This window comes from Chlamydotis macqueenii, chromosome 24 (genome assembly GCF_036417535.1).
Source record: "Chlamydotis macqueenii isolate bChlMac1 chromosome 24, bChlMac1.mat, whole genome shotgun sequence".
Taxonomy (NCBI): domain Eukaryota; kingdom Metazoa; phylum Chordata; class Aves; order Otidiformes; family Otididae; genus Chlamydotis; species Chlamydotis macqueenii.
This window is the reverse complement of record NC_141579.1, coordinates 4,787,331-4,814,770: the sequence shown is the minus strand read 5'-3', so window position 1 is coordinate 4,814,770 and position 27,440 is coordinate 4,787,331. Positions and strand designations below refer to the sequence as shown.

The 27,440-nt window shown below is 46.9% G+C and overlaps 1 protein-coding gene across 1 annotated transcript; it reads right to left on the bottom strand.

The window, feature by feature from the left end:
* Positions 1-10,206: 10,206 nt before the first annotated feature.
* Positions 10,207-27,207, bottom strand: LOC147597885 (uncharacterized). Its single transcript, XM_086765996.1, has 6 exons — positions 27,070-27,207; positions 26,209-26,263; positions 18,560-18,707; positions 16,517-16,604; positions 15,924-16,034; positions 10,207-10,347 (listed from the first exon to the last, which is right to left on the bottom strand). Exons 1-6 carry the CDS (start codon positions 27,205-27,207, stop codon positions 10,207-10,209), a joined length of 681 nt encoding a protein of 226 aa, XP_086622122.1.
* Positions 27,208-27,440: the final 233 nt, after the last annotated feature.

The window sequence follows — 27,440 nt, the reverse complement described above, 5'->3', positions numbered from 1 at the left end:
TCCATGGTCAGTGGTGCTGGGTTGATTCCAGGATGTCAGAGACCCCTGGGTTTTCCACCACCTCGTCACCTTTCCAAACAGAGTGACCAAAGGCAGGTTTGGTAGACTCCAAAGCATGATTCCCTTGCTGGGGTGAATGTGTTGGCTGTTGCTTCAGTTCAGAGCACACCCAATTTCCAGCTCTGTGGTAACCAGAAAGTACCCCAAGGCATGCTGAGAAGAAAAGAGAGAGAAATACATTATCTGAATCAAGACATGTAGCACTTGAGTCCTTTGGTGTAAGGAAATGACTGGCTGAATTCTCTGGAGACTGGCAGAGGAAATGTGAATCCAAATGACTCCAAAAAGGGTTCCATCAGTCAAGAGTAAAAGGATGGTATTGGAAAAGTTGTGTTTAATGCTTTAAGGCTGTGTCTGTATAGTTTTCTGATCCTCTGGGAATGAGAGCGCTCCATGCACTAGCACATATGAAAGCTGCTATGCCTGTTAGAGGTACTGGCCCTTTCAGCTTGGCCAAGAAATGCATCCGTGCTCTTTCATCCACACCTCAGTCAGCCAAGCAGAGCCAGGTCACCTAGCTGATGCAACAACCTGTCAATCTAGTGGGAAACCACCTCCCAGCAGGAAAACAGCTCCCTACATCTTGCAGTGATTTCCCACCACAGAGAAGAAATCTTGTCCTTGTGACCAGCTACCATGCTGCCTCCACAAAGCACAAAGTGGCAACGTGCACTGGGGAAGCAGGGGAAGAGGGGTGGGAAGAGTTGGTTCTCCAAGGGTGTGTTGTATGCCATGCAAGGGCCCAAGGGGATCCATGCGTGTGGCGTCATCCTCACACAGTGCTATAGTGCCTAACTAACTGAAGTATAAATGTCTCTCTTCTATACAGATCTGTTTATTAGCCTGCAGGGAATCCACGAGGTAGTGTGAACACAGATGTGCTTCTCTGTGGAGGAAGAGGGACAAGCAGGGTGAATCTTCAGGCTGCTGTAGGTGATGGGAACACAGAAAGTGCATAGAACGTCTATAGCTGTTTCGACTCAGATATACAAAAATTAAATGGTGCCTCAGTCCATGTGGCATGGCAGGAGCTGGGCTGGTAGCATCCAATATGGTGTTCATACCTCCTGTTATGGACAGGCTTTCATCTTGATGGTAGTTTCACTTCTCATTTGTACAAGTCACACTGAAATGTTTTTTTGGTGTCTGGACAGCAGGATAATGGTGTGGTCCCCATCTCTCCCTCCCACATGCTCTTTGTTCAAACATTCTTGTGGTTTCCAGAGTGATGTTAAGTGTGCAATGTCTAGAGAATGCCAAATACCCAACCCGAGACAAAGGAAAGTAAATGCCCATTCACCAAGAAGACATGTCCCCTTGTTCACAACTGTCCCAGCCGTCATCTCTTCTATGCCATACCTGGGTGAAACAACTGAAAGTTATCCTTGAAACCAAGCTCTTATACAGGAATTCATTCCTTTTTCTCCTCTTCCTTTTCTTTGCTTTTATATGCATTGAAGTGTATATCTATTTTTCCTCTAGTACAAGTGAACACAAATGTGATGTGGAGATAAATTCCCTTCTCTAAAACACTTTGTGGTCACAGGAATGTACACATTTGGATTTATACACCCACACACATTCCAATATCAAAAAATGTGTAGTCCCAAAACTAAGATGCTTTTAAAAAAGTTAAAAGGCCAGATACTGCTGTTGGCTTTTATCCTTCATTAAGAGCAAGAAGATTACCTGAAATCATTATTTATTCTCTATATTCTGCCTGAGTTCATTTTAAAATTCCAATCAACAGATGCAAGGAAGAGAGAGGGAAAAGCTAGTGGGGGGTCACATTATGCTTTGAGAAGGAAAATTAAAGATAATGTTTTCCTTTCTAATTTTTTTTCCCCTTTGGGCTTCATGTTATAAGACGATTATTTAAAGGATGCTTTCTCCAAATGTGTTGGCTTCAAAATATGTCCCCATGTTGTCTGGATTTAAAATAGTCAATCCAAGAGATTGGGAGTGGGAGCAGGAGGGAAGAAGGACAGAAAAAAAAAAAAAACCTAAACCAAGCCCCTTTCTCTATTCTTGGGTTGGTTTTGAGCATCTTTAATTATAAGCATCTTATTATTTGGTTCAGCAACCTTGGCTATTTAGCTCTTCCCAACAGGGATTTCCTGTCCCCACTGCCAAGGGAGAAACAAATTTCTCCAAAGGAGGGAGAGGAAAAAGAAAAGCTACAGCCTCAGATTTGAGCACTGGCTGTGCTGCAGAACTTCACACAAGCTGGAACAAGCGCTGTGAAGAATCCACACCCGGCTACTCTGGTGCAAACAGTGTAGAGATTGACACAAGGGAACCTACGGACATTTAATCAGGTTGGGCACATCCCATCCAACACAGGGCAGCTGTTACCCACAGACACATGCACACACATAGCCAGCTAGATACAGGAGGGTCAGGATGAGAGAAGAAAGATGCAAGTACTGAATGAGATGTGGGCGAAGGCAGAGTGTTCCCTTGAGCATTAGCAAGCCAGGCAGATACTTAACCTAATCATGTCAATTACAATTGCACCAAAATTTAAAAATCAATAAATAAAATAAGCAATGGCAAAAGGGGGATCTAAGAGGCCTGGGTTGTTGAGAAACAGGGTCAGGAGAAGTGAAAAACATTAGCTTCTTCATTTTGCTGTGTTGACACTTTAAACATACTGTTCCTTAGGACAGATGTAAGGAGCCCGGGAACCGGGAGGTGGACAGCAGAAGGAGATGTCAGAATGATGAGGATAAAGATCTTGCGGGAGATCTGACAAGGGGGTATAGACATGAGGGATCTTCTCCAGATATCGATCTTCATGTGAGTAACAGCGGGTCAGGTAATCACTCGCATTCGATATCTCTGTGTGACACTTTCCAAAGTTCTGTAAGTAGAGACAAAAGTCAATGGGTAAAAACTCTGGGATCACTGGCCATAAAACATACAACTCTTCAGTTCCTTGCTGAGACACACATATAACAAGTAAGATGGAAAATCAAACAGTTCTGCTTACTGCTTCAGGAAAATAGTCAAGTGATAAATCCTCACATCTCAAAATTTTTGTCTCATTTCCTAAAACATCCATATTGCCAATGAATTTGTATAGATTTGGCACGGTTTGCCCCTTGTCTGTAAATGCTTTACCTCTCTGGATAAAACAAGCAGTTGGCCAAGAAAGGACAGTTTATTTTCAATCTTCCTAACTCTTCCACACCTGAATTTTCAAAAAGCAGTGCTAGTATGTATCATTAATCTAATCCAGGCTCATGCTTTTTGTTCTTAAAGGGCACATGTGTCTGACCAGGGACTTTGGAGGCAAAGTAGCTCATTGTGTCTAATGTTTACCTAGTAGATAGGAGTGCATGTGCTAAGCTTTACCTGTGTGAGCAGCTCCACTGAAAGCCTTGGGGCCTGTTTTGTAAGTCAAATCAACTACAGAGAATATAAAGCACTTGCAAGATCGAGACCGCTCTGTGGTCCCACGATCTTTCCTCTGATGGAGTGTATCTGTATGGATGCTTTGCAAAATCTGATTCTTCCCTTTTAAATGCCAAATGAAATGAAAGCGCCTTGGAGTTCAAAGTGCTTTGATTTCTATTGAGATAATTTTGCAGAGGTGTGGCAAGCAATACTGAAGAAACGCTGCTTGTTCAAGTGCAAAAAACCAGAGACCCTTCTTCTCCCACAAAGCTCCATGCAAACAGCATCAACCGGAAGGCAGAGGCCTCCCTGCCTCTCCTGGGTGCCTGCGGAGGAGGCCGGTGTCACCTCGGAGGAGCGCAGAGGTCTTTAAAATCAGCCCACGTTCGTGGGCTCTCACCAAGGGCTAATCTCTTCTCAAAGAGAGAGCAAACACACTGGCAATCACCTTTTATGCCTGTGGTTTGAACTGGGGCTGGATGAAGCAAGTAACTTGCCCTTGAGTCCTTCCTTGTTCTCTTTCAAAATACCAGAGACAGTCAGTTTAGTAGAAAGGACAAGGATTTGACCCTCAGGAGAAAATGCCTGAAGGAACAGAACAATCTGCTCTACTCATCTGCTGCCAGTTCCTGGATAAATATTTCACCAGGACACTTAAAAAAATCATATAGAAAACAAAGTGTTGACAATAATTTATTGATGGTTTAGACTGCTAGAAGAGGCAACAAGCAAGTTGGAGGGCTGCACAGTCTTAAGGCAATTTCAGGAGTAGCCTCACTGAGAGTAATGAAGGCTGCTGCAAGATGGAAAGTTTGTCTCAGCACCAGGAAAACAGCAGCAGTGCTAAGGTCAATCTGATTTTCATTTCCCCTTTCTTGGCAAAACTGTATATCCCACCACTTAAGCTTTTTAAAGTCCGTGATCTTGGCCTGGCCAGATAGTAAAGAATAATAGTCTCTAGGCCCCTTCTATTTAGCATTGCTGCATTGATATCTAAAATTTGGGTGTGCCATTCCCACAGCTACCTCAGGAGATATTTGTCCACTTCCGGCTTTTAATTGCAAAATGGAAAGGTGGAAAGGTGCTGTGCAGCATTATAGCTGTTTAACAGGAGGAACTTAAGCCCAGGGACATGAGGAAGCGTCACTAACTTTACCTTAACCCCTACAATCTCTTCTTAGCTGCTTTAGGCAGCCCTGACTCACAGATCTCCCATTAGGCCTCTACAGGATTCAAGGCTCAGATTTACACTGTGCTACACACAGCCCTATGGCTAGAAAACCGAGCAGGCTGTGGCTACACCTGCTTCAACCTTGGAGAAAGTTCTCTTCAAAGAAATTCTACAGCATAAACCGCTATCCAGACCATATGGGAAGCAGGGAACAAAGAACAGCTGTTTGCTATTCTTCTGATTGCACCAGCTGATAAAAAGGGATAAAGAAGGGCTAATAGCTAGGGAGTGTGTTAGCCAGCACAGAATGTGTAAAGGTCCTCTCCCTGTATAATCTACTCTCAGGAAATTTCCAACACAACTGAGCTCCTTTCCATGCCTGCAAGGGGGAAAAGCAAGTATTAAGTGTGCTCTCTTCCTGCTTTATAGAGGTAAGTCATTAACTGCTAGCTCAACTTTCTGGATAAACCTAACCTGAAAGCAAAGTTGTCTTGATTGAAATTTAGTAAGATATAGCAGGCAAGAAGGTGTCTTAGCAAAGCTAGCAATCTATTATCCAATAAATGGGAGGGTAGGTAGGTCTATATGCTTTTTGAGCATGCAACAGAAAAGCATAGGACTTAGTACTAATGTGTGCACTCAAATGGTCTAATAGACAAAAAGGTCTAATAGGAAAGAGTTTCTCAGTAAACATAAGTAGATATCTTGTGTAAATTGAGCTCTGTGTCAACACTGAAAGAAGTGGGGGGTCATGAGGTAATATTTTGTGGGCTGCTGATTGACAATATACAGGGTCAGCAAAGCATATTTCTTTCTGTTTATTTGTCAGTTAATGTGAGTGTGAAATAAGCATCCATGAAGTAGGGCTAGAGAAAATAAGTGCAATTTTGTCAGCACTTCTATTTAGCCAAGTGAGTATGATCAAGCTCTTTCTTTCTGGCCAATGTTTTGAGCTCACCCTTCACAGGTGAGAGTGGGGCCAGAGCAGGGCAGCTAGAGAATGCCAGCATCAGGGTCAAAGAAAGGGACTTCCCTGTCTCCTTTTAAATTTCTTCAGCGTACGACACCAAGAATCACATTGCTTTGGCTTTGTTTCTTGATCTCATTTCTAAGTAGCAAAAGGGAAGAGAACAAAATCAGCCTGATGTTTTTTAACATATTTAGCAGCCAGCGCCCTTTGACTTCCTTCCTCACTGTGACTTTTCCCAAATCTAATTTATCTTCGACACAGTTTGAAATTAAATTAGGGATAATGAACTAATTAAATTCAATTGGCACACAATTTTGCCACCTTCCCCCCACCTGACTTCTCCCGCTTGCCTTTGTTTCCAGCATTACTCCATACAATTCTTAGTTATCTGGGTTACATCCTCTCCTCTCAGTTTTATTTTCAAGAGCTTGATTAAATGGGGTGTCAGCAATCTGTCTATTTCAGACAGCCTGGTAGATTACCTTTAAACAGTCTTTATTTGATTGAATTAGAGAGCTTTCATTTCTGCCATGGCTTACTCTCAACCCTTCTCCACCTATCTCCAGCTTTTCTTCTATTTGCAGATCATCTCTTTGGTAAAACCAGGCGTGCTGCAGGCAGCTTTCCCTGTGATCCGACCATATCCTATACTTTTAATCATACTGAAGTAATGAGTTCTTACTGGTTGTCTTCAGGACTTCCCAGGGTCCTGAAGATTTCGCTGCTATTGTCTCTGGAAAATCTGAAGCCTCTCTTACACATGAGAGTTGGACAGATACTGCTACAGAGCACTGTGGTTTCTGCTATTGTCTAAAAGCCCAAGAGCCAATTAATAACCTCTCATGCAGTTTAAACTTGTCTTTAAGTGTGGCTCACAAAGAGAGGTAGGCTGGTTTTCTCTGCTTGGCCAAACTCAAGGCAAACACAGTGCACATTCCTGTGCTTATTGGATGTGTTAGCCTGTTCCCTGCTGGGAAAAGTCCCTGCTGTTGAAAACTTTTCAGACTTTGGGCTGCCACTACCCTGACCCTCTCCATCAGTTGGTTTTCAATTTGGGGGTGCAGCATAGGCTGAGAGGAAGAAGCAGTTTTGTTGAGTGACAGCAACAGAAGACTGTTGTTATACCGTGGACCAGTCAGTTGAGAGGATGTAGGTGTTGGAAGACAGAAAATATAATGGGAATTAAAAATAAGAAGCATTTCATTATGGTGTTGGGAGCCTCACATCCTCTCCTCCCTGTTTCTAAAATCCTGCTCAGCATTTTCGAGCTGCTTTTCGTCTTCCAAGTATGACTGGAACTTTAGGTATCTCTTGGTGTGCTCCTTCTCTCTGACACTTTATCTATGAGGGAGTTCCTTGAATAATCACTCTCCTGAGTAAAGAACAAATATCAAGGTGTCGGGGACAAGCAGGAACCAGTGGCTGTGAGCTTGCACTTAGGAGTTGTGGACTTCTGTGAGGATAAAACAGAGGACAAGTGGGACAGAGGGGCTCACCCCTGGGTTCAGTAAAAGAAAAGGTTGAGCATGAGGGAGGCTGAAATTCTAAAAATATAGGGCAAGGACCTATGATGAGGGATGCACCCACAGACACATGCAAGTATTACTTATGAAGAAAACTTGCTCAGAAAGTTGCATTCCTTCTTACAGCATGCTTTTAACTTTCTCTTGCTGTCTATAGTACGTACCTGTTCTGTGTTCCTACAGCATCTTAGACCATCAATAATCTTAAACATTTCCCTCCTTGCTGTTTCTCTGCTGACTCCTTCACTCCACTCTTTTGGAGTCAGGGCAGGGCTGTTATCTTTATTTACAAATGGGGAACTAATAAGGAGCCACTGTAGTTCTTTGCTTTATTTCTCCTGAAAATTGGAAATGGGGCTATTGACCTGCGGGGGGATACTCAGGCAAACTTTGTGTTGATAGGAAGGAAATGTGGCAACTGGGATCTGAATCAAGGCTGCTACGTTTGATAGTTCTCTGAAATCCCCAGCTCAGTCTGCACCGAATCTGTAACTGCTGCAGGTTTAGTAGTTTTATAGGGACACTTAGAAAGCAGAGCTGGGAATCTGAACCCTGGTCACTAATTTGCTGGGATCTTGGTGCATGTCTTATGGTTTTGAGCTATTCTTGCTCTAACAGGGACAAGAAATTCCCAAATTAAAAAAGCATTTCAAAAAATTCACCCTGATCTAGCAGGGAGATTTTATGGTGGTGAGATTACACCTTCAAAGCACCATATGACTGGCTTTATTTTTACTTCAGAGAAACTGGGAGGATTTCCAAATTTGGATTTGGAGGATTACTGCCCTTTTGCTGACAATAAAATCCCCCACCCCAAGGAAGACAAGTGAGACCTCCCAAGATGGATTAGGGAGCACTTGGCTTGTTTGTAACAGTGGGAGTGGTCTTCCAGTGCATCCCAAGAAACTGTTGGGAATTGGAAGTGAAGGTATAAGAGAAGGTGGTTGCTTTCAACCACATCTTCCTCCGTGCCAGCGTTTTCATCCTCTCTCTGTGTATCAGAGGCTGGCAGTGATGCTATCTGTTGGTGACAGGCAGGCGGGTGCCTGGGAGCTGATCAGTGCCTCTCTCCAGTGACAAATAGACCCCACAGCCAAATGGAGAAAAGAAAAACCAATCCACAACTTACTGTCCACTCTCGCTCGTTACGTCTACGAAGACTTTGATCCTCATTCTGGGAGCAGGAGTGGGTGAGACACCACAAGAGAGAGAGGTTACCGTTCTGGTCCGGGCCAGGGCTGCTGCAGACACTTACCTAGGAAGGCTTATGCTACAGCAAGGGAACTACAGGGCTACTTCCAACACAGGAAAACCAGGGACCACAGGGATAAAGGCACAATGAACTAGCCCATTGCACAACTTCCACTCAGGTATTTCTGCTCCACATTCACCTGCCTGTTAGCACAGATATTCCTAGTCTGCAAGGAGGCAGTAATCAACAGGACTGTTCAGTGCAGCTTTTTAAAAACATTTTTCTCCTGCTTATCCTCCTACGTGGAGCTATTCTTCTCCTTCCCAAGGATCCAATTCCCCTGCCCTTTATCTTCTCCAAACCAACCCTCTCCATCCCCGAGCTGCTGCTTCTCTGGGTGCGTCCTCTGATCTACCCTGGGTGACCTGGGAGGGATTCGGTGAACTACAAAGAACCTCATCTCTCCCTTTGCTTTCTTCCTTGTTTCTTCACCCTTCTCTGCACCTCTTCATTGAATACCCCTGTGGGGCTGTAGTGCCATTAAACCCACAGCCCCTTCCTCCGGTTTAAAAGGTCGCAAAATAAAGGGGAAGGAGCAAGGCAGAAGCTGTAGTCACCACAACTTGGGAAATACACAGGAGTGAGGGAGAGTCACCGCCAAGGAGGGGGCTGCCAATGGTGTTTCCTTGGCCAGCTACTCTTGGCATCACCCAGCAAATCTCCCATGGGGTGGGAAAAGAGTTGCCTCCCTTTCAGACAGGGACCTGATGGCTTTAATACCTGAGAAAAGGGTATGATTATATGGTGAGGGAACATAAGAAGAGCTGAAGACACTTCTTTCCACTGCAAACACTGTTCTGCTTCAAAGGGTCACTGGTAGCTAGAGATAATCCAGAACAACCACTTGTAGGTTTAAATGCAAGCTGAGTCCTAATCTGTCCCTGCCACAGGACCTGAGCTTGCTTGAAGGAGCCTGGGGACACTTAAAGTGGTCAGAAAAACATGAGAACAAGGAAACAGTCAGGTCTGGTCTCTAATTTTGAGAAGGAGAGTGCCAAAGAAAATCATCTTTCTCCCTTTCTCTCAAACATCCAAGCATACTGTGCACCAACCTCTCACAACGAAGCTCTTCTATTTTTGCGTATGTAGTCCCTCTCTGACTGTCTCTTATTCACCCACTCTTTCAGATGCAGGAGCCTTTCCATGTTCCCATATTCTCTCACATACTCTCCCACCTTGTTCTTTCACACATGCACATATGCTCCATCTTATCTATAGTTGCTTCTATGCACACAAACTTTTTTTTTCTTTCAGTCAGTCTCCTCTTCTTTCCCTCCCCTTCTTGTAGTGACTAGCTTGGAAATGTCCTTGTAGCATCTCCATGAGGTTTTTTGGCTTCAGCTTCTGCACATCCTAGTATAGCTGCTCTGCCTCATGCTGCTGAGCCTTACAAAAATTCCCCTAACCAAATCCTGCACCAAGAGCTGTACCCTCCAAACCCACCTCATTTCTCCCTGTGTCTCCAGCCACACTGACTGCAGAGGGAGCAGACCCCTGTTCTGAAACAAAACCATTAACTCTTTCCCCCTCCCACATGCCTCACTGAAGAAAGCAAAGGAAAACACTGCAAAGAACGTGCACAGAAGGCAAGACAAGGCAAAGGCATTCCTGTCAGCACCCCTAGAAATAAAGGTAGCGAAGAGCAGGCAGCGTGCAGGAGATGGAGGGGCTGGGGAGGAGGACAGACTGGATGCATAGGGGCCACTCCACAGGAAGGGAAGGAGATGCAGGATGGGAGCACTGACTTCAGAGGGGTGCAGTGAGGAAGGCAGAGTGTGATCATGTACCTTGAGGCCAGAATCTGAGGGGAAAGGGCCTAGAGTGACATGCGCTAGCGTAAGTTGGGCTGGATGGTTGCATACTCGACTAGGTCTCCGCCAGCATGGATGGAGGTCCGAGGACTGGGTGACGAGGCCAGAGCGGAAGTGTCCAGCTCTGCATAGTGGACATCGCAATCCTTGTTGCCAGAGTTCTGGAGAGAAGAGAGCAGCAAGGCGGTGGGGACACAGGAGGGAGGAATTGGGGTTGAAGTGGGGAGGAGGGGGAGGGAGAACATAGGAACCATGCAGAAGGTGGGGAATGAGTGAATGAGACAGGAGTGGGAGTGTGTGAAGGGTGGAGGGAGAGAGAAGAAAAGGGTGAGAGGGGACAGGAAGAAAAAAAACAGTTAAAAAGAGGGAGGTAGGGAAGTAATGAACAATCAGTCAGGTAAAATCCCAAATCAAAGCAAAGGTCCCAATGGCATTGCTCCCCAAAGAGTGACTCAGCCCAGGCTGGCAGCATACCCAGCAACTGCCCCATCTCCTCCTTTTACTGGGGCTGCTCCCAGCAGCATCTCGCTGCTCTCATCTTCCTGTCAACCCCTCTGGGATCAGCTTTTTCCTTAGCTGGGGGTGGTTCAGTGAATTTAAACCTTATTGGATACCTAAGCTGTCAGTTTTGACCTAGGAATTTGGGGTTCATTGCAGCACATTTGGAGGCAAATGCAAGGTTGGGAGCGTGAGCGAAAATCATGGGGAAGGCTTGACTTTTGGGTGTCAGGAAGGGGATACTGAAAGAGTGGCTTCAAAGCCATAGCTCCAAGGGCAGGTTTGCAGCAGACGCGTTACCATAGAGAAATGACACTGCTTAGCCAATACTGTTGGCTTGCCCTAACTTGGAGGCTGTAGAGTTCTCAAGTGCTGTATTTTAACGTGAGGCTTGACTGCACAGTATGCTACTGCAGATTAACTATGCAGCATGATTTTGATATTGTTATAATGTCTAATAGATGCTAAAAGCATCTTTCTTTAGCATGAAAATATTTATGGGTATTCCCTTACTAAGCAAGCTTATCAGCAAGAACTGCATGAATGTAATATTATCCAATTTGTCTGATCGCTCCTACCCAGACATCTTTCATGCTTGAGAAATAGTAATGGTCAGAGACCACTGGAAGGCAGGATGGCCTGGAAACCTCGCTATTCCCTGGGGAAAATGAGACACCAAGAGCCTGTGTCAGTAGCCAAGGTATGAGGGGATACCCTGGCTACCTGCCCTGTAGAGTTTTTTTAATGCTTGCTTCTGTGCCAGAATTAGCCAAGCATCTGCAAAGCCTTTCTGAGAGGAGAGAGTTGTCTCTTCCAAATGAAATAGCTTTCCAGTTTCTCTGTCCCCTTTCCAAAATGGCTGCATCACATGGCAATTATGCAAAAGGTGTTTAATTTGAAAATGTTTCTCTTCTCTTTGTTTGGAAGTGTCCTCAGCCACGTACCAGCTGTGGCAGATCCATTTCCAGAAGTTTATAGGCCTGTAATGGGCTGTTTTAGTGCCTGTTGCTGGAAGGGGTTATTCAGTGAGTGATTATCTCACTGCTGCGCTGTTCTGTGGCAGGGTTTGCAGGCCTGCTGGTGTCTCCCAGCCAGTGGGATGAGGAGAAAGGGGAACACAGCTGTGATGGCACTTCCAGTGTCTGGTTCCCCTGTGGTGCTCAGCGAAGCTGGATGCTGGAGGACTGGGAGGTTTGAGGTTGCCCTTTGTCCTGCCATAGGGAGATGGCCAGATGGCAGTGGCAAGCTGTTGGCATGAAAACTGTGTATCTATGGCCTCTCTGCTTCATGTCTGGACCCAGACTGTCGACAGACACTTAAACAAAATTAGTAATGCCAACTGCAGTCTCAAACCTAAACCAGTGTCCTGCAGAACTCTTTCCCCCTGAACTTTGTATCTCAGTACTTCCTCTAGTCCCAGAGAAAGGCAGACTGACTCTTTACCTCCTCGTTCCTTTCTATCTACTTTGCCTCACTCCTCTCCAAAATAGTCCTTCCTTCCCACTGGAGGTGTTTTCTCCATGGAGTTCCCCTGCTTTTTGCCACCCTTGGGCTTGCTCCTGCTCCCTACTGCTAGTTTGGAGCAAAATTTATTACAATATCAATAATGTGACTTGTATACAAGCTCTAGCAGTGCCACACGCAAGCGCTTTGTGTAAATCATCAGCATCGGCACCCTGGTAATTGCCCTGTAAACTGAAAGGAATTATTTTGCTGTCTGCAGCAATGAAACTTTCCCTTCTACCTGTGCAAATGGGTATTGCTGACGCTTACACCAATCATATATCTGCTCCTACAAGCACTCGTACCTCCACCTCTCTCGTGCACAAGCACACAGCATCTACAGGACACATAGGCACTGCCATGTGCATGCAGGGTATACCTCTACATTTACCCACCTACGTGTTACTCTGTGCGCTGACGCGCGTGGGTTCCGGCACTCTGATGTGCGTATTATTTGTAAGTATTATCTGAAGCACATACTCACCTGCCCATCCCATTCACTCCCGCTTAGATATCTTTGCATAAACCAAAGATTTTACCTCAGAAGAGCTCAGAGACAAATGCTAGAGGTAATCCCATCACCTCTTGCCCACTTCTCCACCCTTAATCATCCATTACACTGTCCTTGCATATTTCAGTACTGTCAGCTTTGTGTTATCTTTACCACAGTCTGCAACACATAAACATACATATTCATTTGAAGCCTCAACATGGGGCCCACCCCTGCTCCCTTCTGTAGGTATCTTGTCCCTGCAGACATGCCCCAGCCTCTCCTCTTCACCTGGTCCCCTGCCAGCACGCATCTGCACGCGTCCGCACACGCATACCTGCGCACCCTCTTTGGGGATTCCTCCTTCACCTGCCGCTCTTATTTTCTGCTGGCACCTCTCCGATTACCCCCTCCCTCACTCTTTGCCAGCTCTAATCACTTTCTGACTCCCATTCTAGCGCTGTGAAATTGTCAACCCCAGGCAGTAGCTTTCATGTCGCCTTGTGATGAATCTGGTTTGTCCCAAATTACGAGGTTTTGCACAATTCATTTAAAGCTGAATGCACCCGCCCCATTTTCCTCCAGAATCCGTTCCCTTCAACTCTCATCTTCTTCACTACCCTCCCAAGTCAAATCTCCAGATGAAGTGCAAGCAGAACAAGAATATCCTGCCTTTCTTTTGTGCCTACCCCTCTAAAGGATCCCAAAACCACATGTACAACAGAGCAGCTGCCTACATCTGCATCTGAACACAGTGGGAGTGGGGCTGTATCAAAGTGAGATTGGCAGAGACCCGGTGAAGCTGAAGGGAATGTGCTTCCCTCATCCTCCAACTGGCTCATCTCTCAGATGTAGGACTGTGCAGGTCTAGTTTGCCTTGGTCAGTCCCTTAGCGTGCTGTTCGAGTGTGGTGACTGGGCCTGAGCTGCGTCTGCTGGTTTTAGTAACTACCATTATCCCTGCTGCTGTTTGCTGGAGGTTTCCAGTGCTATCCCAGCCAGACACTCCTCAGCATCCCCTCTGCAGGGAACTGCATGTGTGACATGAACAGGAGGCCTCTGCAGTGCTTTAGGGGTGAAAAATGTGATGCTCATGAGTGGTCCTGCAGGGAGGAGGGCAAGAGCTGGCTCCTTTGCAAAGCGTGGCTGCAAAACATGATGCACACCTGGCCCTGGCTGTGGCAGCCTATACTGCCTCTTATCTGGGAAGAATCCAGCAAAACCAGCACCCCTTGGCAGCAAAGTGACACCCTCCTTCCCCTTGCCAGTCACGAACTTGAATAGCCTGCTGCCTGCCCAAAGGATACTGCGATTTAGCAGGAAATGGGAGCAAGCCTCATCTCGTTCCTGGGGCAAAAAGCCAAAGCACAGTGCCTGTGCGTGATGAGGGAGCCTGATATCGTTCACAGGGACTGCCAGCCAAGCTGACCAGAGGACAGGTTGAATTCACAGCTGTGCTAGACTTGTGCCAAGAGCGGGCAGAGCTGTGGCAGCAGCGGCTGAGTCACCCAGACACTGCATCCCTACTGCAAAGGGTATTTGTTCATGGGCCAGATGAAATGAGGTCTCCACAGTCCATCACGTTTTGGCTAAAACTAAGGGTAAGGAGCAGCGAGTGCCAAGCACAGGACATAGAAATGCATCTTCTCAGACCAGGATAGAGAGCAGCAAACTCCGTTTCCATGGTTACAGAGCAGCTACCCATCAGGCCTCATCTCACATCACTAACTCTGCCACTTAATTAACTGACTGCTCATTATTTCCCAAAATGAGCTGCTCCTCCGTCCTCCTGCTTGCCTGAAATTCAGCTCTCGGATGCTCTCCACAGAGCAGCCTTTATGGCTCTAGCATCCTGTTTTTCATTTAAAACTCACCTACCACTCAGCGAGGATTAGAAAGAGCTGGAGACAAGCCCCAGGACTGAGGGAGGGCTCCAAAGGGAAGTTTTTATTTAGGAACATCAGCTAGCGTGAAGCAAATAGGATTGCATCAACACAGCTCAGCACAGAACTGTGCCTTTTTATTTCCAGTGCCCTCGGCATCTGTCTTACTGCAGGCTTCTGCTAGCTAAAGGTCACTGGGCCCTGTCCTTCTATTATCTGCACAGGAATACGCATTAAAGGGTCATAACAGGATGAACTGGAGGGAGCATTATAATTAGTTATGTTCATAAAATGTTACTCTAGTAGGGGCTGATATTTATACTGCTTTCTCAATCAAATGAGTTCACATTGCTGAGACCTAGAAGCACCAGAGTGGGTGTGCAGCGTTCTGAACCACCCTTCATGGAAGAAGAGTGTGAGGGAGACCTGCAGCATTTACATGGGTATCCTGTGTCTCCTATGGAGGATGGGAGGGAGCAGCCTCGTGCCACGGGGTGATAGAGGGAAAGGATATTGTCCAAGGCCTGGGAGGAGGAAGGTTTTCTGTTTTCTTAAGGGAGGACTCTAATCCTACATGTTCTCTGTTTCCTATGCCTTTGCCCTTTGAATCTAACATTTCCTTCTCCAGCCTCAGTTCTTGAAAACCAGCCTTTCCTGCGTGGCTGCTAACATCTCTCCCTGACCCTAATCTCTCTGCTTCTGCTGCCTCACATTAGCAGTTCCCTATCTGAGGCTGAACAAATCCATAGACACACACACACACACACACACACACACACACACACACACACACACACACACACACAAAAAGAGGGTTAAAGAATTTGTTGTCCATTGAGAGTTAAACACTAACACACTCTGCCCTGCAGATAATTGCTTTGTGAAGCTCTCACTGCAGCGCATGCTTGTCTTTGAGAGCTGCCTTGTTCAGCTGCAAACTCTAACAGGGGCTCAGCTACAGGAGGTTAAGAGTGACCAGGGTGGGATAGCTGGCTTGTAGGCTTAGCTGCCATATGTAGGTAAAGATGAGACTATCACAGGTTGTGACAGTGCTCTGATGAAGATTTGGAATAAGCAGGGTGTTTTACTGAGGAATGACCTGTAAAGGTGCAGCTCTAGGACCTATGGAAACCAAGGGCAAAAGGCGCAAGTGCTGAATTAGTCAGTGGTATTTGAGGGGTGGGCTGAGATCATAGTGTGGATGTTACCTTCCTCCAGGACAGGACGCTCCTGGACTGTGAAGGCTGCTTGTTCACCCCCATGGATGGTGGAGGTCTTTTGGTTTTTAGGGTGAGAGATCCTGTGTGAGAGGCTGGGGGTAAGGATGAGGCCAGGCAGCACTATTAGCACCCTGATCTCCTTACCAGTTTGTCAGTGTAGGGAGAGGGCTCGGTGGCTGCCATGTCATAGTATGGAGTCTGCAAAGGGAGTTTCTGCATTTCCTCTTCGTGTTTCATGTTGTCTAGGTGAACAACCTGTAATAGAGGAGAGAAGATAGATGAGGAGAGCAAGTATGATCCTTCTATCACAGCTTGGGGCAATATCTGTTTCAGGTGACGCCACCACAAGACATCACCATGAAGGGCAGTGCATCTTAGCTTCTCCCTTGGTCCTACCATCTTATTTGCCTCCTGTACTCTTTCTTTCATTCTCATACCCCTCACTGCCACTCATGCTCAAAAGTCCTAACACCTAAGAACCTATCTGAATGCCATTTAATTTAGAATTCAATCCCCATGAAAGGGAGTAAACAGGATCCAAAATACAGCTTTCAATTAGTGACAATCTTTGGGAATACTGGGGAGACAAGTCCTTACTTGCTGCCCCTCAACCTTAGGCCATGGACTTCTTTGCTTTTGCAAACCTGGGTTTCCAAAATTTAGGCACTGCAGATGCTGCTTGGAATAAATTTTCCTTACCAGAGGAAGGAAATTGCAGCAGGGCTGGGGAGGCCTACCTGGATGTCTTCTGCAGTCAGGTGGCTTTTCATCTCCTGTTTCCTCTTCGGTGGAGGGACAGGTTTGTGGGATGGAGGCAAGTCAGTTCTGCAGATAAAGAAGTGGTTGCTGATTAGAGAGCAAGAGAAAAGGGGTCTGCTTGCCTTGATGTTCTGTAACAAGCCAGATCCTGCATGCACCAAATATTTGATTGTGTTTGTCACCAAACTGCCAATATGATAATATAGATTATTCTCAGCAACCCCCCACTGCCCTCTTTCTCACACCAATTAGAATTGTTAATAAAAATAAACTTTCCCCTAGATTCTGTTCCTAATTCCAAGCAAATCCCCATGTCAGATTGCAGATTCCGAGGGTGCAGCTGGGATACCTGTCTCCTGGCACTGTTTTGGAATGGCTCCAAATCATCCCATGGGAGGTGGCTCATTTTATGGCTGTAGGGTACCAGAAAGAGTCACCCCCAGTTCAGGACCTTATCGGGAATGGTAGCCCCTGCCACAGGTATCCCAGTAAGAGTTTGAATCTTCCTCCTAGACATGCTATGCCATGCAGGGACATTTATCCCTGATCACCAGTCAGGGGATCAGCTTTTGCCCCAGAGCATAAGGATTGGTAATCATCATAATCCCAGCCTAGAGACTGTCTCTTCACATTCTGTTCATATGCACAGATGTGTCTAATCCTTTTACAAAACTTATTAAAACTCTGATCCACTAATTAGCTGGCTCCCCCTTCCTTCTCTCTGTACAAACTTCACCAAAGCTTCTGATAGAGATGGGTGACTTTCCTTGGCAACCCAATGGATTCCAGCGTGGGACCAGAGTGTACGGGTGAGGGCAAAATGGGTCCCTGAGGCTCTGCAAAACATTAACTTGATGGCTCTAAAGAAAAGAAATGCTATTTACTTTTGGAGGCTTTGGAGCAGACTCCACAATAGAGGCAGCACCTCTGCAGACTAGGGCATCATTGTGTTTCTGTTCTCAGCTGAAGTGGCTCTTCCCTGTGCCTGCGTGGAGGGCCATTGTGGGAAGTGGATTGTCTGAATTAATCTCTATCACAGAGCCGATGCTGTTCATGCAATTTCACCTTGTGGTGCTATTTTTTGTTTGTGTGCCTTTCTGTCTCTTCTTCTGCTTTCCTCGCTTCTCTTCCCTCCCTCTTCTGTTATCCTCCAATGCCCTCTCTCAAATGGGATTAAATGGAGCACAAAATGTGACCAAGACGTAACAACGAGGTGGTGGGTTGTGGAAGATAAAAGCAACGTAGAGCCTTTGGGCTTTCCATTCCTCCCCTGTGAGGTGGGAAGGAAGCAGGGGGGTGCTTTTGTGAAAAGGCAGTGACAAGATGGAGCTTTTTAGGAAGAGGGCAAGGTAAACATTTCATGCTGCACAGACTGGACTCCCTGCCACTGAATTCCCTGCCTGGGGTCTGTGCTGCAGAGTGTAAGGCAGAACAAAGCAAGAACCTCTCAAAGAGGAGCCCCTGGGGTGTCCCCTGTGCCTGCTCTCATATTGCCAGAGTTAATGTCTTCAGGCTGGCACCATATGAACAAAACTGGAATGATGAGCAGATGTGAATCATTTCTGGACTCTTTGGGATACATTCAGAGGTGCTTAGGATCTATCAGAGACCCCTCTCTGGTGGCGGAATGTGATTCAGTCTAATTTAGGAGCCTGAAGCCATTTCTTTGAAATAGGAAAAATAGGATCCTTTCCTACCACTGGAGGTGAGGGTGGCACTGAGCCACTGCACCATGTCAAAGGATATGCTACAGCATCTGGGTGAACATCGTTGTGCTTCAGTTTCCACTTAAGGCTTGCGATAAGAGTTCAAAAATAGGAGAGAGCAGGATGGAAAGCACTAGAGGGGGCCAAGGAAGGGAAGGAAGTCAGAGGAGTGAGCTAGAGGGTGGCAGGCAGGAAAAATGGTTTGCCGCCAGCCTTTTCTTGTGTGCAGGTAGCAGAAGTGCCAGCAGTGCCCCTCCATCCAAGGGTACCTGTACCATCAGTGTGCTGTATTTCTGTAAGAATGGGGCTACTTACAGGTCATTGTCCGTTTCAGTGCGGTTCTTTTGCTGCCGCCTGTAGACAATAATTACGGTGACAACCACACCGATGATGAGAGCTGCTGCGATGACTCCTCCCATGATACCAATAATGCCTCCTGGGGCACCCTGAGGTAATGGCTTGTCTGCAACACACAGGGAAGCACAGGAGAGAGGGTTAGAGCATCAGACAACACAACTGGTAAGGTGTAAAGACCAATAGAACCAGGGACTCTGGGAGCAAGGATGCCAGCGTGCTCTGAAACTGTCTCAGGTAGCCATGTGCAGGCAGCTTGATGGGGGGAGACAGGTCATACTGAAATGTAGTAGTCAGAGCTCAAGAGGAACAGAAATCTGTGGCTGCAATTGCAGTCCACTGTGTCTCCAAGAGCTCACAGCTTCCTTACTCTATTTTGCAATTTCCCCTTAAGTCAGGTGGTTATTCCTGGATCCATTTTTCTGCCTTTGTTCTATCCTCAAAGAAAGAAAGGTTTAGGGAATAAAGATACTTCCAAGAAGCCATCCCATGTGATGCAGAGGAATTAATGTGGACCTTCTAATTGATACTAGTTAACTATTTTGAAAGCCTTCTGCACAGCTTTGTCACAGTGTCTTCACTGAATTCCTGGTGCTGTTGAAGTGAAGGAGAGCTTTGCTATTAATATAGACCTTAGAAAAGCTAAGGACCAATGCTCAATTTATTGAGATAGAGCGGAGGGATGTGCACCCCTAAACTTTACCAAAAAAAAAAAAAAGTGTCCTGAGTATAGAATTTAGGGGTGAGTGGGACATATATTGCATCTTGCATTTCGTCTCCTGTTTGTCCCGTGGCTGGAGAGCTCTGTGACTTGGGCCAGCTCCTTGGTGACTAACGTGGACCTCATTCAAAGGAAACCTATCCCATGGGTCTGATGGGAAAGCGCTTTGAAACATATGATAAAAGGATTTAATTTGTTCTACCTTCCAACCTAATTAAACTTGAAAACTAGCTAATTGGTACTTTGTACTTACAGCTATGGCAGTGATGAAAGAAGGAGATAATTGGAATGGAGGGAGGAGGAGGAGAAGGAAAGGAAATTCAGGGGAGGGGAGCGAGACTGGGATGAGGGAACAAGGTGCTTTGTAGAACTTGTCTGTGACACGTGATTTTTGTACTTTTCTTAATGCACTGGCTACTGACTGCTTTTAGAGACTATAGATACTGGACTATACATACCTTACTATGCAACAATTATGGCTTTGGGTATCATAGTGGTAACCAGTATCTCCACTAAACCACCCATCCCCAGGACCTCAAAATTATACCCCCTTTACATGTGTGCATGTCTGCACACATTCCTAAACCACATAGGACAACTTATACAGGACTTTTCAGGGTGAAAATCTGCCCCTTACTTCCACCTCACATCCATGGACTCAGGACTTGCTTAGCTCGAAGGCTGCCCGAAGTCCCACATACCAGGCGCAATCGCAGAACTGACTGTGCTGAATTATTGCCAACGGCCTATTCCCAGATCTCACCGCACAGCCAGCCTTTTTCACCTTTCAGATTTGCTGCTGTCATCCAGGAGTGAACTGAGGTGTATAAACATTTCCCAGGGAAATCCCTCTCTGGTCAATACCAGCAAATTGCACAGCGGAGAACTGGCATCTTTACTGTATCAGTACAAAACGCTTGAACTCCTAGCACTGTACTGAGACATTGCTACCAATGAAGAATTTACCCTGGGAACTGTCTTGATACCGATTCCCCATCCCTTTCTGTGCAGACCTGTTTTTCTCTTGCCTCACAAGGACCCCCCCCCAGAGCCTCCATTGGTCAGCATCCCACATCCTGCCTTCCCCTGTTCCTTAATTAAGAGCTCAGGGCTGTGTGTCTTCGAGTGGCAGGATGCTGTAGTCATCAGAATGTGAGGCTCCGCTCCCCACTGTCCTCGGCAATGGCAGTCACTTTTCTTTCTTTTCCCTTCTCCATAAGCCACATTATCTTGTAAATAATATTTCTGCCTTGAGACAGCTCACTTACAGCCATGCTCAGGCAGACAGCTGACTTGTTGCAATCCAAAGCCCCAGACAGCATTCGAGATTGTGGCAGGGATGGCGACTGTAAAGAATTTTCTAGTCACTTTGGCTGGGGCATTTCTGTGATGAATTGGCCCCAAATGGCTCTCTGGATGGCAGGTAGCAAGCAGAGAACATCAGCCTCCTGCTACAGCTGTAAATCAGTAGATGTGTATATGTGTGTGGGGGAAGGGGGCGGAATGAGAAAGAAGGAAAGGGAAATAAATAAAACAACAATGAATCTCCAGGAACTTGAACAGGGCTGTGTAATGGTGTAAAGGAGCCAGGAAAACTTAGAGCCTGGCAGCCATCAGTTTGCAGAAGAGTGGTAAATACAGGGCACTGGGTAAAGACAGAAGGGGATGAGGGATAGGGAAAGAACAGAGGAGCACAAGGAGAAATGCAGATGTTTTGGGGTATTTATCAGAGTACCTCCTTCTTGCCAAGCTCTCATGAACATCCCGTTGTTGGTACCCATTCCAGCTGCCTAAGACAGAGCTGTGTGGCAATACAGTGCTTCCACAGAATGACAAGTACCAAACAATGACACAATCCTATGACAATAAGCCCTGCCACTACATCTGCAGGTCTTTTTCCTGAGGACAGACGGAGCCATTCTGCAGAAGTTTTGGTCACCTCTTTGCAGGAGCCTGGCTAGGAAGCTGTGAAAGGTGATAGGGATAATTGCTGACAATAAGAGAAGGCAGGAGACAAGGAAGATAAATGAGGAGATGAGGGTACTGAAACAGCAAGAAAGTGCAGAGGAGAGGAGAAGAAAATGGGAAGAGGCAGAGAGAGAGACCTTCCTTTCTGCTGGTTCTTCCCTATTTTCCTTTTTTTTTTTTTTTTTTTTTTCCCTTCCATTTTTTAAACTTTTTTTTTTTTTTCATCTGCGTCCCCAGCTGTTTATTTTTTCAATCTCCCCTTCCTGGGGAAAAGCTGTGGCTAGTACTTTTTGGAGGACTCTCCTGCAACCCCGCCTATTTCCTTTCCTCCTGTGTGTGCATTGCCTCTTTAACAGGTAAAGTCAGAGGCACCAACAAGGCTTTTCTGGAGGGCAGGGTGTCTGCGAGAAGGGGCGCAGTCAAACAGGAGAACACTATAAGAACTGGCAGATGAGGATTCAGTTACATTGCCAGGGCTTTTGGGCAGCCCTGGGAAGATGTTTGCAAGGCTTCTGAATCAGGATCAGAATAAATTGGCAGGGAAACTCAGGGGCCTTCAGACTGGAGTGGGAAAAGGCTTTGCCAATTAAGAATGCAAAATTTCTTGCTCTATGTCATGCCCAAATAACTTAAAACTCCCCCAAAAGTTTATGTGAAGTAGTTGGCAGTGAGGCAGGTACCAGAGAACCCAAAGGGGCTGAACAAATAGCTCAGCCTTATCTGGATGTCAAGGGCTGCTGGGAACTCCTCGTTCCTGCTGGAAACTGAATTAATTCACAGTATTAACGAGAAAAGAAGGACACTCCACCCCCAGTCTCTTTCAGAGCAGTTTTGTTCATTACTTTGTTCTTCTGGAGATGGAAGCAGACACAGGAAAGGAGAAGAAGTGGTTATCTATCCATAAAGCATCCTTCCCGGTCACCTGACGATATGTGTGTCTGGGTTTCCAAAAGTAACCAGTAACAAATTAAGATCTTTCTACCAACTAGATCAATTAAAACATTTTGTGAGGTGCTGATACTGTAATTCACCAATCCTTGGTTAAATCACATCCAGCAGTTCTATTCTGTCAGTTGTTCACATCTCTTAAAGAAGTGAAGAATGTCCCCAAGACAACAATGTCCACCCCGGAGAGATGCATCAGGCACAACCGCAGTGCACAAATGACATGTAGTTTCATAGCACTGGCTATGAAAAAATCCTTGTCCAAACAGCCACAGGGCTGATGACTCCATCTGTATGGATAGAGCTGTGGCTCAGATTTACTGTGAACAGCCATGGTAGCACTTCAGAACACAGAAACAAACGGACGGAGCTGTGCCCACGGGGTGAAATAATGCAGCCGCAGAGCACAATAGTAAATAATAATAGAGGAACAATGAAGGCCTTGGAGAGCTAGCTTGCAGGAGAGCAAGAGAGATGTTCCCAAAGGGAACTTAAAGTTGAAAGCTTCCAGAGAAGGGTATACCAGAGCAGAGGGAATGACTCACTTGCTCTTGCTGTAAGGGGAGTGGTGTGGAGGACTTTGCAAAAGGAAAGGAGAGACAGCGTCTGTCACACTTTTGGAAGTCTGTTCCTTTCTTCCCTTAAAGCTACTCATGTGGCTGGGACATTTGCATCATGAAGCAGCCCGGCTGTTCTTGGGATCGAGACTTGAAAGCGGGATATGTTACATCCCCACCAAGGGTCTGTGCCTGTCTATGATTATCTTTTTATGTAAAGCTGCAGTCAGCCAGACAATTCTGCACTTGCTGTGGTATATGCACAGTGACATCCAGCCTGACCAGGTGGGGAGGAGCAGGCCTGTGAAATGGGGTCCTGCACGAATTGCGCAGACAGCTGTGGGGTGGCACAGAGGTGCTGGCAAGCAGGAAGGCTTTATTTGGATGAGAGGGCTGGGTTTCACACCAGTACTCTCTCTGTCGTCTTTCTGTCCTGACTGCCTGCCATATATTCAGCTTCCTCAGAGAGTGCCTGAGCCCCATCTAATCACCGATGCACTAACCTGCATCCTCTAGGTAAATCTGGAAGATGAGTCAGTCTCTGGGCCTGGTTCATTGCAGTTCTGAGTGAAGCTAGTTTGCTCAAAGGGAGCTGCACACTCTTCTCCTGTTTTTTCCTCCTCCTAACTTCAACGTAATCCTTCACTGCTTTGCAGAAAACCAGCATAACAACATACAACACATCTGATAAGCCATTTGCTCAAAAATCTGCCTGCATCTGTAACCAATTGCAAAGTAGGCTTCCCTTTCCATTTATCACCTCCTCACACAAAACAAGTCCCCATCTATTTCATGGCTGGCTAGCCAAGGCACCCAGCAATGTGCTGCCTTGCTCACAGACACATTGCAAATCAATGGGAAGGAGTTGTGATTCTTCTCCTTCCTTTACACTAGCAGCTTTGAAGCTCTTCTATCTGCCAGCCTTGCTGGAGTTAATGTTACCTTGTGCTCCATTGCATCCCTGTTCACAGGCGTACACAGCCTTCCTGGCTAAAGCAGCCTGGCCCAGTACAGTGCCAGGTCAAAGTAAGCCTGTCTGTGACCTGGATTGCCACCCTGATCCAGTGGAAGAAGTTAGCGCTTGCTGGACTCTTTCTGCCTGCTGAACCTTTGAGCAAGACAATGAGATCAGATGATGCCTATTTATAATACACCCCACCTGACACATTCCGGGGAGCCTGAGACACGGCAAGTTCACAGAGCTAAATTAAACTGAGTTGAAAAGGTTGGCAGAACAAATCCAGTTTGGTTTTAAAGACGAGAGCAGGATTGGCTAATTTGAGACACACTCCAATAGCATGCGCACCCCCAGGCACAAGCTGTGCCTCAGAGCCTCATGACGTCTTGTGTTTGCAAAGGGTTAATGAAATGCTGTTCCCAGGAGAGCCAGAGCTGTGAGCTGGTAGAGCTGATGGGCCAAAGGGTAGAATAAACAGCAGGGCTTGCAAGTCACTGGAGATTTCAAAGGCATGGTAAGGAGGAGAGGTGGGGTAGGTTTCTCTGGGGGCAGTTCCCTTCATTGTGTATATTGAGTGAATCCCTTGCAGGAACAGCTAAGCGTCCGGAGGATATAAGGGATTAAGAAGGGAAAGACAACTGCTTGGAAAGCTGAGCCGGTGGCACTGGACCATTAGTGTGCGAGGCTGAAGTGGCCCTCCTGCCCCCTCAGCAGCAGCATTTCCTACTTCCATCAGAGCTGGGTCCAAAATCCTCATGCCCCTTCCTTTGGCCCTGGCCTGGAGAGGAGAAGAGGAACAGGGCATCTCAATCTCCTTCCACCTAAGCCTGGCTCAGATCCTCACCTAACTGCAGGTGGAGGTGGCCCGGCTGCAAGAAACACTTGTGAAAGCACTTCACAGTGAGGCGATTCTGTCCCTGTGCAAGCAGAAATCAGTGTTCTTGCTCAGTTTGCAGCACCACGTAACCCCTGCAGTAACCAGAACCAGCTGTGCTACCAAGTCCTGTTCATCTGGTGAGATATGGCAGGAGAAAGAGGAGGAGTTAGACCTCAGCCTGTGGAAGAGGAGCAATTTGGAGAGCAAAGGTGGCTGGCAAGGTTTTTGTGCAGGACTATCTGGGCTTCACTTGGTGACAAAAGTCAGAGCAGAGCGGATCCAGCAGCCCTCCCCATCCCTGCCTCCCAGAGACTCCTCCAGCTACAGAAAGATTTCAGGGGCTCTCTTTCTTGCAAGAGTTTTGTGCCACCTCAGGAGCTGGAGGTGCAGCTAGCCAGCCAAAGGTTAAACACCAAAATGAAGGCAGAGCTGCTGTTCTGGCTCTATGCCCTGATATAAGTCAGAAGGAATTTTAAAAGCTGTCACAGCCTCTCTTGCCAGGATGTTTGTTGATGTAACTCTCATTTACACAATTAGCCGCCACAGATGTGAGTGCCAAGCCATGGCTGCACGCCTGACGCTGCCGCCGCACAGGGCTTCAGCCTCATTTCCCAGGAAATCCCCGACTGCACAGGCTGCATTCGCAGGGCCCTGGTGAGGTGGAGGATCTTGCCTCCCACACTCCCACAAGCTGCTTGCTGCTGCACCTCCCTGCATCTGGTCCAAGCAAATGGGTGCTGGGAGGGTCTCGGGTTCATCATATATTTTGAGTGGGGCCAAAAGCCGGTGTTGCCAAGGGAGGTTAAACAAAAAAAAAATGTTCCTGACTGCTCTGTGCATTGTCCTCCCTCTCCTTCCCACAAGTGGGAGCCCCTCATGGCTGCCAAGCCCCTCTATGAGTGATGTGATTTATCCCCTCTCTGATTGCTCTCTGCTGAAGACCAGATGACCGGGTATCCCTTGGGTCCTGAGAGCATTTGGAGCATGGGTATCCCACTGTCTAGGTACTAATCACAGCATCTCTTTAAGATCCCTGCCCGCTTTGCTTTCCTCTGTAATTTTTACTAGCCCAACTGGCACTTAAAGGCTTTGCAGACCACTTCCCTGTCTCTGATGAGGTTTTGGGAGAACTTGGCAGTGTGATGTGCAGATCCAGACCTCCCCTGTGCCTGCTTTGAAGAGCACGCCCAACTGCAGCCGGACACATGGATGCACTTGATATTAGTGGAGATTTCACACACGCTCCAGGAAAGGCAATTGCTTTGCTGTTCACCAAGGGTGGAGGCATCTCTGCTCTCTCCAGCAATGACCAGCTTTCTCCCTTTCCTCTCCTCCACAGGAAGCAGCAGAGTCATTTTTGGTTAAGTAGCATCTGGTTAAGTAGCTGCTGGCTGCAAAAGCATGTCTGGAATGTGGCTTTAACCCCTGGTGACCTTCCCTTGCAATGCTTCCCAGTGGTCACTAACAAGGATGGGGCTTGGATAACAGCAACAGCATGTTAACCCCATGGGATCCAGCGGAGATGAGACCAGAGTTCTGCAGAGTAGCTGTTGTAGTGGGAGCTCTCCTGCAGATACCTCTTACTGGGCTGGTTTTTCTTCTGCTCCTGGAGCAAAGTGTAGCAGTTGTGGAGCAGCACCTGGAAACACGGTTTGACAGCTTAAGATGGAACCCTTTTCTCTGTGTGAAAGGACGGGGCCTAGCAAAGTCATTCCTGTGCCACAGAAAGAGCCGGTGTTCAGAGGGTGCAGCAGCAAGAAGTTATTTGCAGCAGTGTCCACCCATAGAAATGGAGCCCCTCTGTATGTGCACATGCATGCTACATCCCCACGCTTTCTGCTCAGCCAAGAAATGTCTGCGTTAACTCCAAATTCTGGGATGTCCCTGTCTCTCTGTGCCACTCAAAATGGCTCTAGCGAAGAGGAGCCAGACTTGACCTTGTTATCTCTAACCCATCTGTCCAAATCCAGCACGAACCTCACCCTGCTCTCTCTCCACCCGACTTGGCCAACTCCACAGATCCCCTTGCCTTCTCAGAACCAGGGGCTTCACAGCTTGGTGCAGCAGCATGGAGAGTGCAATGGCCTGTTTTGGGGGAGAAGATGGGCCCTTGAGAAGATGGGAAATGTTATCTGACGTTTCCTTTGCCTCCCAGCCCTTCATTTTAGTTCTGCTTCATCTCCTTGCAGCTCAGCAGAGTAATGAACAATCAAATCCCTTTCGTAATTTATTTCTTCTGCCATACAGTTTCGAGGAGGTGATGACACTTGAAATTGCCTCTCCTGGAGGGATGAAGGGGCCAGATCCTGCGCCCTATTACACCAGAGTGTGTGTCCCTTCATCTTAGCAGCCTGCTCGAGCTGCCCACAGCATGGTCCCAAATCCATGTTTAACCAGAGAGACAGCCTTGCTCCCTTGATGAGTCCATTAAGGTCGTGCTATTACAAGCAGCCACCAGATGAATTCTGTCAGATAGAAGGTACAGGGATTGCAGCTCAGAATCTTATCATTTGCGTTAGTAGAGTTAATTTGCTCAACAATCTTCAGCAGCGCTCCTGGGAACTTCTCACTCTGCTTGGCCATGTGCCCTGGGCTGTATTTGTCTCCTATTGCCTCCGGGGTGCTTATAGCACAGGGCAGCTGTGACTTGGATGTCCCCAAAGGATGAGATCAGCTCCCTGTTTGCATCTATGCAGTGACACAGCTGGGAGTTAGATGCAGACACGGGGTACGTGCGGCAGATGCTTCTCTGTCATCTGGCCAAAGGGTGTGAACAGTTGTGCAAATGGAAAAGGGGACAGGGCTGCAGTTCTCTT